Source organism: Ochotona curzoniae, unplaced genomic scaffold, assembly GCF_017591425.1.
Source record: "Ochotona curzoniae isolate NIBS_2020 unplaced genomic scaffold, NIBS_Ocur_1.0 scaffold_4506, whole genome shotgun sequence".
Taxonomy (NCBI): domain Eukaryota; kingdom Metazoa; phylum Chordata; class Mammalia; order Lagomorpha; family Ochotonidae; genus Ochotona; species Ochotona curzoniae.
Window position 1 is genome coordinate 5,293,821 of NW_024467119.1, and position 14,776 is coordinate 5,308,596.

Genomic DNA, 14,776 nt, shown 5'->3' on the forward strand with positions numbered 1-14,776 from the left:
CATTATTCCAAGGCATGGCTTTGAGATCTTGCCAACCATTTTTAATTATTTACAAATCAGAAATCTCTTTCCTTATTCCTTCCGTTTTAAGCTATTTAGACATCTCCTTGGTTGATTTTATACATCACAACAAAGCATGCTTTGAACACACTCTGCCACCCTCTTCCAGTGCTCGGGTCTCCATGCTGCCAGTCCCCTTCGTCAAAGTCAGCCTCCAGGGAGTTTGGAGTCAATGCGTTTCTTTAATAATCTTCATTCGAGTTCATTGTTGAGAATGCAATTTGATGGGTAAATGGAGTTTCAGCGCACACTTAGTGACAACTGAGAGAGTAACTGAGAAGCTGCTGAGGTTTGTCCATTTCCGTTTGCAAATGTGGCAGTCCAGAAAGACGGGCATCTTCAGGTCTGAGGGCAAGGGCAGCCTGTGCTGAGGACACGCTGGCATCTTTGGGTCTGAGGACAGGGGCACCCTGGTGCTCAGAACACACTGGCTGCCAGCGGTACTGGAAGGAACCTCCAGACGCAGGAGTCCCCTGAGCCCTGACAGCACAAGACCTTGTTGCATCCTCAAGAGTTCTCTGGCTCTGTGAGTTTCCAGGAGTGTTCCATAAAATAATCCATAGAAAGCATTGGAAACTTTTTGAGTTGAAAGCCCATTTTAGAGTTTTCATCCCAAAAAAGTAATCTTAAAAAGCAATTTTTTTTCCGAGTTGCTACGTTTTCAGATTGCATAAGGACACATTGTCACATGAGGGATGGTGGCAGCTAGACATTCCGCCCAGTTGACAAGGATCACAGACACAGTCACTTTCTGCCACTGAATGGTGTCCACGTGCAGAACTGACAATGCACAATTTTATGCTCAGAAAAACTCTTGCTCCGACAGACCCAAGAGTTATGATGTCATCACTACTGGCGCCAACAAGGACAAATGGGATCTTTCCTGTCACTCTCCCGCACACCTGCTTGTCAATTATGCTCAACTGGCAGCCTGAGGGACAGCCTGGCTCACAGAGCTTCAGACACTGAATTCAATTCACTGCTCAACCTCCGTAGCTGCCTCCTGCTTCCCTCCCTCTGCCACACTTTCCCTAAACTACAGCAGCCACACTTCAGGAATTTTGATCTCTTGGGAATATTATCCATCAGGTATGCCATTTTTATTTTGCCACTCATTTTCGAGATGGTTTGCTTCTACCCATGAAAACTGAAATTCCAGAACGGGAAGTCTGGGGAGCTGGCTTCCAACGCCCCTGAGCAATGATGCTGGTGACCCCAAGGACCCCAAACACCTGTCAGACACCAGGTTCCTATGCGTAGGTCTGCAGAAAGGGCCAAGCACTGTCCCCTAACAGGACTGGGATTGCAGGTTACAGTTAGCACACGAGACAAAATGAAGACGGACACTCAAGGGTGACCAGCACAGACGCAGTCACAGTACATTAGTCACTCGCTCGCTTGGAAAGTGCTGTGAGCACACATGCATGCACGGACCAGTATTTGCAGACCTGCCTGCGTATTTAAAATGTTAATGAAATGTAAATTTTTTCAGTACCAAATTCATGAATGCTCACCCCTAGGCTGCATTGTGTGCGGCCTTGTAGGAGTCCTCCACCCCTTTTTTTTATTAGTCCCTAAAATCCTGCATTGTCCCCTTCCCTTCCATCTCACCACCCCCAGAGGACATCCACTCGAGGACCACAATGGAATGGTGGCAGCAAGACAGAAACAGCTTTTATAAAGCAATCAACACACCCCTTGCATTTGTGGTTATGAAACTGAATTTTTGGGTCTGCTGGGGCTCAGGAGCAACCAACCAGTAGCCAACGGTGCAAGTTGGATTCTCAGACTGTGTGGCCAGCAGAACTAACTCCACACCACTGAGGGAGACAAGCCAGCCTGGGCCAGTCGGGGCTCCCACTAGCTGCCTCAGGTTGGGCCACGAGCAGCAGCCCCAGGAATCCTCTGGGATAAAACACGCATTTCAGGTGAGCACTTTTGGTATGGCTTTAAAAATTGCTGTTTGTGAAAAACCACGAATCTCCTTGTAATAGTTTTTGCAGTAACCAGAGATCAGACACCTGGTGTTTGTGTCCCGGCCCTGCCACCAGTGACCCGTGATCTGTAACATGTGACAAATTTCCTAGGTCTTACTCTCATACAATTAGGTCAGCACGGGAGGTGAAGATGCCAGGAAAATATGCAAACTACATATGTCCTCTCTTTTCAAATGAGGGGAAGTCACAGAAAGTGTATTTTATTTTTAAAGATTTGTTGATTTATTTATGTGAAACAATGACAGAGGCAGAGACATTCATCTTCCATCTCCTTGGTCCTTCCCCAAACGGCAGTAACAGTCCATGCTGGGCCAGGCAGAAGCCAGGAGTTAGGAATGCTGCCTAGGTCTCCCCACCATGGGACACGGGGACAAGCACTTCATCGGCTGCTTCCCAGGCACACCAGCACAGAGCGAGAAGCCAGGACTGCCGTCAGCACTTGATACTGGTTGTAGGCATCAGGAACGGCAGTCTAACCCACTGTGCCACCACCGGGCCTGCCCCGGCAGAAAAACAAAGCTTTTCAGGGATCACCACAAAGCACCTCCAGGGCTCCTTGTGCAGCCAGCGCTGCCAGAAGGCACGGCGCAAGATGACGGTGTGGATTCGAACCCAGCCTGTCTTAAAGAACTTTTCCCTGGCGTAGCCAAACTGTGGGCAGTTTTGACAGACCTAACTTTGCTTAGCAGTATGTAGTATTTCATTTCCAGCTCTTCCTTCCTGGACAGGAGTACCAGCCACTTGCAAACAGAAGACTATGCCAAGTAAATGCTGGATTATCACTGCTAAATTTTACCTAGGGAGGGAAATGAATTTTCGTCACATAACCAGTTGGTGCCCTGAGTAAACGTGCAGCGCATGCCTTACGTGCGCCAGGGAATTATGGTGAATGTAAGTTAAGTAGGTTTCAATGCAGAAATACAAAACTCTTCATAGTTAACAACAGCAACGTTGACTCTCATTCTTACAGTCCTTTCTCAGAAATTCTATTTATTTGAGATTTAGACTGCCTCCCCCGCCTCCCGCCATTAGATGGTTCACCCTTCCTAAGTGCTTGGAACAGCTGGGGCTGTGCCAGGGCCGACGGCAGGAGCCAGAAACCTAGCCCCAGGCGCTGCCAGCGCTGCCTCCTGGGTCTGCATCACCAAGAAGCAACCTTCAGCGGCAGGGGCGGCCACTGCACTCAGCACCCTGAGGTGACGAAGAGACAGCAGCTCAGCAGCAGCCCATCCCACGTTCTTGCAATTCTGAACTTCAGGGTCATGCGGTCTAAGAGGTGGGACAATGAACACAGAGACCAGTAACGACCAGAACCAGCAAGCTGGGAATCAAAATTCCTATTTCTCAGCTTCAAACCGGAGTTACTGATCCAGCCCTTGGCTTATAGCTTGGGAAGTTCCTGGAGGACGGCCTGAGGTCCTGGGCCCCTGTACCCACATGGGAGACCCAGTCCAGCTTTGGACAGGCATTTGGGGAGTGAACCAGCAGATGAAAGGTCTCTGTTTTCCCTCTCCCTCTGTAACTCTGTCAAATACAATAAATCAACCTTGTTTAAAAACCAAAACCCTCCTTCCTTCTCCCAGAAGTATACGTAACTTGCACTTTGTTACATGACAATAAATGCTATATTTTACCTGCAGTTTCAGAATTCATCCATTTGAAGTGCAATGACAAACATCATTTTTGGGGAAAATCTGAAAAGAAATGGTAAAATACATGAACTCCAGGTTTGCCTTCTGCTAACTTCACAGCTTTCCAGTTTCCCGGCAGATTACCCATTTCAACATCACAGGGCTTAGAATGGAGAGTCTGTTTTGCTGAAGGAATTAACCAGCACATTTCCAATGCAAACAGTCATTTTTCATTTCCAAGGTGTGCAGTGCATACCTGAGTACTTTCCGTGTGACAGATTTGTTTTTAAAGATTTATTTATTTTTATTGGAGAACCAGATTTAGAGAGGAGAGACAGAGATCTTCCATCTGTTGGTTCACTCCCCAGGCCAGTCAGATCCGAAGCCAGGAGCATCTTCCGGGTCTCCCACGTGGGTGGGCACAAGCTGAGAGCTGGATGGGAAACGGAGCAGCGAGAGGGAGGCGGTGTCCACACGGCATCGGCGCTTCCAAGGCGAAGCTTTAACCATCAGGCTACCACGCTGGGCACCGTGACGGATTTTTCAGTTCCTCAGGTTTCCTTAGCAATTTCCCTCCGGTTTCTATTTTATTTTTGACGTTTCTGCTTTGAGACACTTAAGCATTCTTTGTTAAAAGGCCAAGGCGCATGGAAACACTCAGGGGTGTGACAGTGACACAAAGGTACAGGCCAGCGTCCTCACCAAGTTGCCAATGGCGGAGCGATGGCAGTGCCTGGCTGGTCGCCCCTGCCCTCATTGCATCTGCGCAGACTGAAGTAAGGGGGCCGTAACTGAACTGTTGGATCTGCTTAACAGCCTTCTCGACAAAGGCCACAACCCAACGGCATGTCCTCATGAACTGGCCAAAACAGCACAGGAAGGTCTGGCCCTGACCACGCTCCAAAGGTGAGTCGCCCATGCCACCTGACAGGAGTCACCCACTTCCCAAAGGGCCGGGAGTCAGTGAGGGTACCTCCAGCATGCCAGCCCAGGCCCCACAGGTGGGTGGTCTTGGGCCGAGGAGGAGCTTGCTCGCACTACCTCCGGTGGCAGCCAGGTCCTGCAGCTGGACCCGGGGCAGCCCGAGGCCTGCACTCACATAGTCCTTCATTTCTCACTTGAGTGCCCTTCTGTAGTTCCCTTTCAACTGCCCACTTTATATTGGCTTCATTACACCCCCGCTCCATTTGTAATGTAAATTGGGAAACTCGGGGAAGTTTTTCTTTTGGCCTTGTCCACGGAAGAATACCCAGAGGTATTCAAAACGTATTAACACAAATCAATGGCACCAATAAAAGCAAAATCTCCTTAGCAACATAATCTTGATTGCAAAGGGAGAACTGAGAGCATTTAGCCGAACAGTGGCCCACATGGAATACGCATTTGTCTGGAAGAATCCAGCACAAAGCCTAAAAGAGAGATTTTGAAAAAATCCAAAATTAACTCAGAGGGAACAGTTACTCTTTTTTTCAGAAGTGCACAATTGGCGACATTAAATCTATCGTGCTCAGCAACATTGTATCAGACCTCTTTGCAAACTGGAATTACAAGGCCCTGCATGCTTCACGGGAGCCACAGGGTGTTTTTTATTTGTTTTTTTTTTTTTTTTTTAGGATTTTTTTTTCCCCTTGGTTGATTTCTTTAGCAAAGCAAACAAAAAAGCCTCAAAAAAAAAATCATCTCTCACACAATGCAAAGAAAATTGAATGGCTACCTAACAACATCTAAGACCAGACTAGGGGGCTTGAGTCGTCCTTCAGGCTCCCGGCATTGGATGCTGACAGTAAACCCCGCAAGAGCGACGGGTAACACACTTCTGAGAGTGTTCACATTTTTTCTTGTTGGGATGGAAAAAGAAATGAAAGAAATTCAGAAAACAAGAAAGTAATTATTTTAAAGAATGTTGAGATGATTCAATCAGACAAAAATTACCCAGAAACAAAATCTTTTAAATTTTTTTAGGGGTTAAGTAGAAACTTTCATTGGAAAGCAACCAGGTAAGGCAGGGAAAGGCGCCTGCACTGCCATGGCACATGGCATCCATGTTTCTGCAGCTTGCAATTACAGCTCTGGGGATGCATGTGCGTGTTGCAGCTATGTGCATGTGTGTACATGTGCAGGCATGTGTGTGTGCAGCTTGGAATTACTCTGTGAAGATTTACACTGGGATCTGGCCCAGCGGAGTCAAAGAGTAAAAAATGAATGGTGACAGTTCCCTGACACTACAAGGCAACACACAAGTTTAGATACTGCTGAATGTTTGTATTTACAAGAGTAGAGAACTACTTCCAGAAACCTGAGAAACTTACTTCAGATATTTGAGAATCCTGTTTAAAAGCTGCAGCTATCTTAAAATGTGGGAGAATCAAAATCTTTTGTGAAAAATAATAAAGTTGCACTTCTATGCTTTTTTCCTAACCATGTTATAATCACATATTTTATTTAACTTCACTGCACACAGTCCCCACTGAAATAATAATTTCAGAGCAATCATTTTGTCACCAGCCATCTGTGCAGGTCACATCTCCCCAAGGGTGTGCATGTAGTCATTTGATTTCCACATCCGCTGCGCTGGGTCAGTGTGCACTGGTGTGATGTCCCAGGCTCCCCTTCCCAACTCCACCTAAAGGTGCTTAACACTTCAATTTTTATGTGAGTTCTTAAAGACCAAATGGTATAAATTAGCCATATTTCAGTTACAGGCATGGCATTACTGTTGCAATCACATGTTACAATAAGCCCATTTAAAAATAACACCCAACTGGCCAAAACAAACAGAAAGTAAAAAAAAAAAAATCCCTTAACACAAGTTAGCACTCCATTTGTTAACTAGTCAACACAGATTTAACATCCTACGACTAACCATACGGTAACACTAACCCAAGACCACAAGCCAGTCTCCTCAGCGGTAATGGTAACACCAACCCAGGACCCTCCTCAGCTGGAACAATCCAACAATTTTCTATCAACAACAACCTCTCTCTAAAAAGACCAGGTTTGTTAATATTGACTGTAAAGTGTAATGCATGCCTAGAAATTCAACCTGATACTTTAACTTCAATTAACAAGTTACTAGACTTACCTGAACACTACCACAATGATTTGAAGGCAGTTAATATCCTGCTTTGTTCTGCATGCTCACTCACCCTTGGGGAATGTCATGTGAAAACTCAAACGAAGGACAGTCTCTGGAACCCGTGGCCAAGCGCTCCTGCCCCACCAGATGGCAGTTATGAAAGATGGATATGAGTATTCTCTCCAAGGCAGCTCCCCACTAAGGCTTTTTCTTTCATGCTCTGAAAAACACCTTCCAGCGTGACAGACAAGCACCCACGTACCCTCTCAGGCAGGGTGTCTCCCAGCCCGCCTCCGACCCGGTCCTCTTTCCTTCCACTTCACCCTCCTGAGGGGGCAAATGTTAACAGCTTCCACAATGGAAAACAGAAGGAAAAGAGACGCTGCTAAGTGAAAACACATACCTGTTTACAAAGCCTTCCTAGCAAATGAGCAGGATTATAATTCTCTAAGAAGCTGCTAGGAGGAGACCTTCACTTTAGTGCAAAAGGTTTATCATGCAGGTGAAGACCCTCCTGGAACATTCTAGAGCTCCAGTTTTATGTCAACAAAAAGAATGAGAACCAGGTCTGCTGAATTACACAGCAGGAGGAGACATGAATGGGAACGTAGTTCAGCTGTTTGCAGAGAAATCCCCGAGCCATCCCCATCTCCTTCTGAAGGCTGGCGGACATCAGAACAGCAAAGGGCAGCAGCAACACAAGTCCTGGGTAAGCTGCTTGCCCCATGCGGTCAGCTCATCTAAACAGCTCCGACATAAAACTATACACTTTATTTTTCGAAAGAGAAAATAGCAGTTAACTCTCAAAGAGTTTTTAAAAGCACAGGGATTAAAAAAGCAGGCTTTTGCTCAGTTTTTCTCACCTGCAGCATATTTCCAAAGGTCTTGCAGGAGCTCTTCTCAACTGTCTTATCTAATGTTGGCGGGGCTCTTCAACACACAAGAATGTTTAGGGGATGCATTCTTAATGCAAAATTACTCACAAGCATCAGCTGCTTACTTTCATAAAATACTGAATAAATAACCAGAAGATAAAAATGATTGAAAAACATTGTTTCATGAGTTTACGCTATGAGGTCGGTCATAGAATATTCTTGTTGTGGAAATGAATAGCAGACAGACCAAGTAAGTTCATGATTTTGTAGGACACCAGAAAGGAATTCAGAAAATCAAAAGTAGCATCCTACATCTTTGTTTTCAGTATTATGTGTTAGGATATATGACTAATAACATAAACAATACTTGATTTCTCTGAATCTCTGTAATGCTGTAAAACAAGATAATTGAGAATTTAAAAAACTTACAGAACCATAAATTTGGCTGCTACATCAACAAAAAATGAATCTTTTTTCCCTTTAAGCACAAACTGTTAGGGGCCATAAAGCAGCTTGGTTTAGGCCTGTTTTTCATTCCCTCAATTAGACAAAAGGGTGGCCCGGGAGCATCCCAGGAGGCGGCCGTGTGTGCGGGGTGCCTGGACCCAGACAAGCGAAACCCAACCCACATGCAAGCTGCTCTCAGCAGGGCGAGGGGCCTGCAAGGAAGACAGAGGCCCTGCTGAGCTCAGGCTTGCTGGAGTCCAGGAGACCACACAGGGGCCAGGAGGGCGGAGAGGAGCATCCGGGTTGGATGCTGCAGTCTAGTCACTGACAGTGTGGACACAGGGTGCTTGAGATGGACTCAGGACTACTGACCAGCAGCAAACCAAAACACCTACTTACTGTCAGGTTGCAACTGTGACATCAAATACTATGAGCCCCGACAGTCTGGCCATGATGTATCAACACAGAACGAGTGGAGTCTGAACTCACACGCTCACTCCCTGGTATCACTCCTGCACAAAGGCTGCTGTGCAATGCTGACAGAGGTGTGTGCTCCACATGTGTGTGCCAACACACAAAAACCATCAGGAGAAGCTCTCTGCAAATACCACTGAAAACACAATCACGGTGGGCTCTCCTGGCTGGAAATTATTCACTTATAGGACAAATTTTATTCTAATAAGAAAAGGAAAATCACTGTTTACTTTTATTCAAGGTTTTATTGAATTAATTTTGTTGACTTTAGGCCAAAATTACATGTCCATTTTTTTATACGAATGAAACCTAGTCCTTGAGAGTCCTAACAAACACGTGATGGCCACGTGGATGGATGAGGGCGAGGCCCTGGGGAGGGAGGGGCCAACTGTGTCACATCAAGTTTGACTAGAGCTGCTGGGCTCTGGGGCATCCACGCTAGCCAAGATCTCCAACGTCATATGTTAAAATAGAAGAGGGCTTTAAAAAGGTTTGTGGAAAGATGCAATTAGAACATAAGCTATTTTGGTGCAAAAGTGTTTTTAAATCATGCATAGTTTTTTTCTCATAATACATGCTTTCCTAGGACTTTTTGAAGATCCTGCGTATAATAGGGTTTGGAAAGTCTATTATTTGAGAAAAGAATGCTTATACTCAGGAGTCTTGCCTGATTATAAAATACCAATGGTACATTAAAAAAACAATCCTTGGCCTATGGAAGCAAAAGCTCTACACTGGATCTGCTGCAACAGCTGTAAAACACCATCGTATGGCTCAGGTCCCAAGTCAGAAGCCAGGTGCACAACAGGCATTTCAAACCCTTCCTTGGACGGTCATCATGTAACAATGTCCAGGGTCATGGACATTAAGCTCGCAAGCCAGAGTCCCACTGAATCACTAAGGAAAACCCAAGCACGGAGATCCAACCGCTGAAGGCAAATCAGTGGCGGGGGTGCCACCCGTGAGCGTTCTGTTCTTTTCTATACACACTGGCTGGACAAGGAAGTCTTCACGCAACTAACACAGTGCTCAATAAAAAGTTTTTAAAAAATCTTATACTTCAAATACCACCAGCTATGAAAATGATCTTACTGTAAAATATACTTACAGGAATATAATAATTTTCAAAATTATGACTGACAGAACAATAATAGGACCAAAACCAAAGTCTAAACAGTAAGTTCCTTTTACAAAGTTGGTCAGCCCACGGACCTACACGATCCCACAAGGGAACACTGCGTTGCACAGTCACACGGTCACGGCCCGTCTGAAAGCAGATTCTGCACTATGTGGAGTCAGAGGTCGAGTCACGGCAGCCCTGGGGAACCGGGGTGCAGTACGGGAGCCCGCTGCCAGCCACACCATTGCAAGGCGGGGGACAAGGCTGGGCCCAACAGAGAATCTGGATTCTTGGCACTTGCAGCTCTTCACAGGTCACGCGTCCTATAAATTCAAGCTATTATTTAAGGAGCAACAGAAACACCTAACTCTCAGCCAAAAACCCTTTGTTTGAAAATCCTAGTTTTTAAGACAGCTCCTGAGGTCGCTCCTATAAGATGCTGGGCATTTAACTATTCAGATTTAGATATAGAAGCACAGTACTCTGGAGAAGTACAAAGAAATACTTTTAAAAAAAATACAGATATATAAATTAATCAAATTGGTATTTAAAAGATTTAATACAAAGAAAAAAGGTATTATATGGTGGTACCAATTCTTAATACAAATTACTAAGCAAAGTTTATATAATTTCAAAAGTTATTCACATTATTGCTTGATACCACAGTTGCATGGAACAAGTTGTTGACACACATGAAAACTTGCATAATTTCAGGCTTATAAAAACAAAAGTTTACACATAAGTCATTCAGCAATCCTGAAAGCATTTAAAATGCATGGAGCTATGTATTGCCAAAGGGGGGATCTGTGTACGGACAAGGGTGTGGAAGACACGCCCATCTGACTCAACTGCGCCTGTCACGTTCTCAACCACGTAAAGGAACAGGAACTGACTGCCCTGGGAAAACACGTGGACGCAACGGTCCCGGACACCGCGTCCACCTCTTGGCCTCGATCCTTCTCGGGCTCAGCACGGTGTCAGACACCAGCCTGCTCTGAACCCTAGAACCTCGGCCTGCTTTCAGAAGGTCTTCACAAATATTCTACAGTGACATTAGACCGGGAGAAATATTTTTCTTAGAAATGTTTAAAAGGAATACTTCCGTATTTTTATATAAGATTTGACAAACAATAAAAATAACCCAAGAAAGGCCATTATTAATATCATTTGGTAGAAATACACAGATTGGGCTGCTACTCTGTTCTGTGGCCCTGAGCTCTATAACCACTAGATGCATGCATATCACCCACTGACTTGTCTACTCTAACAGAAACCGGTTTTCTGCCGACTACCTTGGGAGGCAGGTGGGCCTTCGGCCGGCACAGGCAGAGCTCTGCGAGTTGTGTGAGAAGGGTTACGTCAGGTCCCACAGGTTGTTAAAGAACACGTGCAACCTAAAAGTAAAGACTCGGCTAAGTGTAAAGGAAAAAAATGAAACAGTGTGCTTGCTCCAACAGATGAGTAGAGCTTTACAAAGGTGTCCTTCCACGGCAAGGAATTCATCAGCAAGGAATTGTGCGTACCTTGGTGATAAAATAAAAAAGGCTGGCCACTTTTTATGCTAAGTTCAAATGTATTTTTTTGAGAATACAAAAAAGTAATCCTCGAAAATCAGAACACATAACAGAAAAGGGCACAATAACTTAAGTATTAAACATCTGTATGAAATAACTTGCAAAGTTTGACAAAAATGCACACTTAGAACATGCGGTTATTAAAATAACAGAACAGGACGCCACTCTCTTCTGCAGAGCCCACGTAATGTCACCACCAGGAGAGCACCAAGCAAGGCACCATTGGGAAGACAGCGCACTGCAAAGTCTGTAACACAGTCAATGCTAATCTGGTCGAAAAATCGGTGTCTTTGGTAAAAATTCTATGAGGATGACCTGTAAAAGGAGAAAAAGTTGTAACAGGGTGTTTATAAACAGGTTTAGATCTTACAATTTCAGTTGTGGCTCTATCCCATCTGTTACAATCTGAGGGATGCATTCACATTTCAAAATGACAACGTTGTATAATTAAAATACGTTATTCCACGGCACAGCGCTCTGTCGCCAACAACTTTTCTGGACCTTAAGCCAGATGTGCAAAACACCTCAGCCCTAAGAAGAGGAGGGTGAGTTGGGGAAGGGGGAGGAGGTGATAAAGCCAGTGTCCCTGACACACCGGGGGAACCTGCACACGTGTGCACACACGGATGGATAGGACAGCCCTGAGAGCTGCAGGGCATTCTCAGCATTTCACACCACGTGGACGTGTGTGCTCCACCTCAACAACTCCTCCACAGGGTGGCAAGTGTCACCACCCCTGCGTGACGGTCTGGTGAGCCAGCACCTGTGTTGGACTCCCCAGGTGTCCTGTGCCTGACTCGCCACTCCTGCTGTTCTTCAGGCTCTCCTTGTTCATGAACCCAGTGCCACAGGTCTGCAAGTTCTAGAGCTGCCTTCCTTCTACTGCACATGCGGTCTCTAGAGAAAGGGCACGGGTCTTTCCTGTTTCATTTTCCAAAGTGTATTTCCTTTTAGGTTAGCAAAGTTCAAGGTCAAATTTGTTCTAAAGAAATTCTGAACAGAAAATCAAATACAAATCAACAAAACAAACACAGGAACACACAAATACACAGTTGGTCAGAGCTAATTTTTGTTCCAAACTTCAACTTTCTTAAATTACACATCAGCTGTTGCCTTTGCTCCAATTCTCTACATAACAGATGCCGGCCGACCAAACTATTTGATTGGAATCGTTCCCAAGCTTGCTTCGACACAACCTCCAGACCTGAGCATCTCCCAAGGCAGCCATCGAGCTGGCCCTTCTCCTTTACGTCTCGGCTCTCCAGAAAGCACCTGCCCCGGCAGAGCTCCCGTGTCGGGCTCCTGCCGGTTACTCAGGACACTGCTCCATGTGAACTAGCTTTCTGTTTCTGGCTTTCCTGCCCACAAAAGGGAGTGATTAAATAGTTAAACTTCTCACGAATCAGTTCTCAGTACATAATTCTGCATGTCATACACACTCTCAGTCACGTGGTATTAGCAATCTCATGACTATCTGAATTGTTCATTTCGAAGGAACATAGAACTGACCACTCGTCTCTCTTTTCCTAGATTCTACCTACCAAATTTAAACAAGAAAAAGTTAGTCTCCAATTGGTCTTTTTTCCTCTGTGTGATCTACAAAATTCAAAATATAACCAAGGGGAATTAGTTTCCTTTACCAAAACGTGTGCAGGTTAGACAGGCGGCGTGAGAAGGCATACGACATTACAGAGGGACTCTCTGCCAAACAAGCTGCTTGCTACCTTAAAAATGTCACGCGATTTTGTTCTTCCATTTTTTCTTAGGCAATATTTAAAATCAGGTTATTCCTACTTTCGACTATCACAAATTTGTAAACTCTGAGGAAACTCTAGAAGAACATTTTAGAGCAATTTAAATATTTTTCATTTTATACTGTTCTGGTTATATTACGGTGAATGAAAAATGACTTTAGTGGAAGTGCTCAGTTGTCTAAATTCACGGTGAATTACAGGAAATCACAACTGCACACAGCTCAGAGAGCTTCCAGAAGGCTACTTTTAGTAAAAGAATCTCATAAAATAAATATATTTTATGAATAACTGATAGTCTAATAAGTGTAGCTGAAAATTATAGATTTTAAAATAACTTTTATGTTGTCCTTCTCAAACTGAATCTAGAGATGGACACACACACTAAATTCTCAGTTTTAAGCCTGTGGTTTATAAGTATGTAAGTTTTCAGTCTGTGTTTATAAATATTGCAAATACTTTTTTCACAAAATCCTTTAAATTTCCTAAATATCCATCTTTCCACCCCAAATACATATGTAAATCCTTTTACTATCTATGATGAGAATTTAAACTAGCATTTCTATAGGTTAACCTCAAAACAGCCTACCTGAATGTACTTTTTTTATAAGTATCAAATCTTTCTTATCATTATGAATTAACATGTTTAATAAAAATAAAATCTACATTAATAAGTGAATTGACTAGAGCTAGTCTATGAAAAAAACCTTTAAAACACCTTTTATGTTCAAGACTAGAAATGGGATTTGACTGTCAGAAGAATAGGAAAATGCTGACAAAAAAAATGACTTCCTGATCCTTTCCAATTCTGTGAACACTGTTGAATCTTACACACACACACACACACAATTACCTCTCCTTAGATCTTTTTCTTTTAATGTAATACTTTTCCCTGGTTAAAACAAAACACTCAAGCTTAAGGGAGGATAAACAAAAGTTTGTAATTTTCTGTAATATTCTGGACTTTCCAAAGAAAGAGAAACAGTTGGAAGGGCATCCGAATGGACTCGACCAACAGGTGAAATTAGGCCCTTTGGGAGGAATAAGCCCAGGATGCGTGACATGGCCTCGCTGCTCATTAAGACACTTCGGACAAAGCCACGCCGAGGCCTCTGAGCGCTCGGGCCAGGCCTCAGGTCCACGGGCAGCCAGAGCTGCGCGGGCCAAGGGTTCTCAGGCCCCAAAGGCTGTGCTCAGAGCTTTTCTCCCATCCTGGGGAACTCGATTAGCATGATATGAAAAGCCATATCTCGCCTTGCTGCGTAACCAAAGTCGTGGTTATTCTTCACCCAGCATCTAAAATTTCACACTCCATCAGCACACGTTCAGGCTATTTTATCTTGGCAATTAATTTATTATTTTTCAGAACACAGCAAAGCCTTGTTTTCAAGTCATTCATAACTTTATAAATCAGTCTTTGCACATCAACCCATGCATCTGTGAACCGTAGAAAATCCTTGCACTCAGGAGATTAAGCTCCTGACATCTTTGCTGATTAATAATCATGGAAAGAATAAGATCAGAGGCAAAATAAATGATCATTTAATAGAGAAACTCACAAAACAGCCCTTTAACTTACATATTCCATCATGTTATTCGTTTCACATTTCCTTTTGCTCAGTCTCCAGTGCAAGCACAGCTAGACAAGCAGAAGAGGAAAGGAAGAAAAATGAGCTCCTTTGGACTGCGGACACAGACTGACCCATTTGTCCACCTTTCATATTTTTAGTTCAACAAAAGCATCTGTTTCCATACTGCGCGGCTCAGGCCC

At 44.3% G+C, this 14,776-nt stretch overlaps 1 protein-coding gene and 1 long non-coding RNA gene across 2 annotated transcripts in view; both read right to left on the bottom strand.

Annotated features, from left to right (window-relative positions):
• Nucleotides 1–744: 744 nt before the first annotated feature.
• Nucleotides 745–4,032, bottom strand: LOC121147012. Its single transcript, XR_005882319.1, has 2 exons — nucleotides 3,692–4,032; nucleotides 745–2,853 (listed from the first exon to the last, which is right to left on the bottom strand). It is a non-coding gene; the product is annotated as an uncharacterized LOC121147012 (long non-coding RNA).
• A 1,797-nt stretch (nucleotides 4,033–5,829) lies between these two features.
• Nucleotides 5,830–14,776, bottom strand: part of CHIC2 (cysteine rich hydrophobic domain 2) — a 55,578-nt gene continuing 46,631 nt past the window's right edge. Inside the window, exons 5-6 of the mRNA XM_040966670.1 lie at nucleotides 14,585–14,644; nucleotides 5,830–11,569 (exon numbers count right to left, since the gene is read on the bottom strand). Coding sequence (XP_040822604.1) covers nucleotides 11,519–11,569; nucleotides 14,585–14,644 — 111 coding nt within the window. The 3' untranslated portion in view covers nucleotides 5,830–11,518. The remainder of the gene's footprint in view (nucleotides 11,570–14,584; nucleotides 14,645–14,776) is intronic.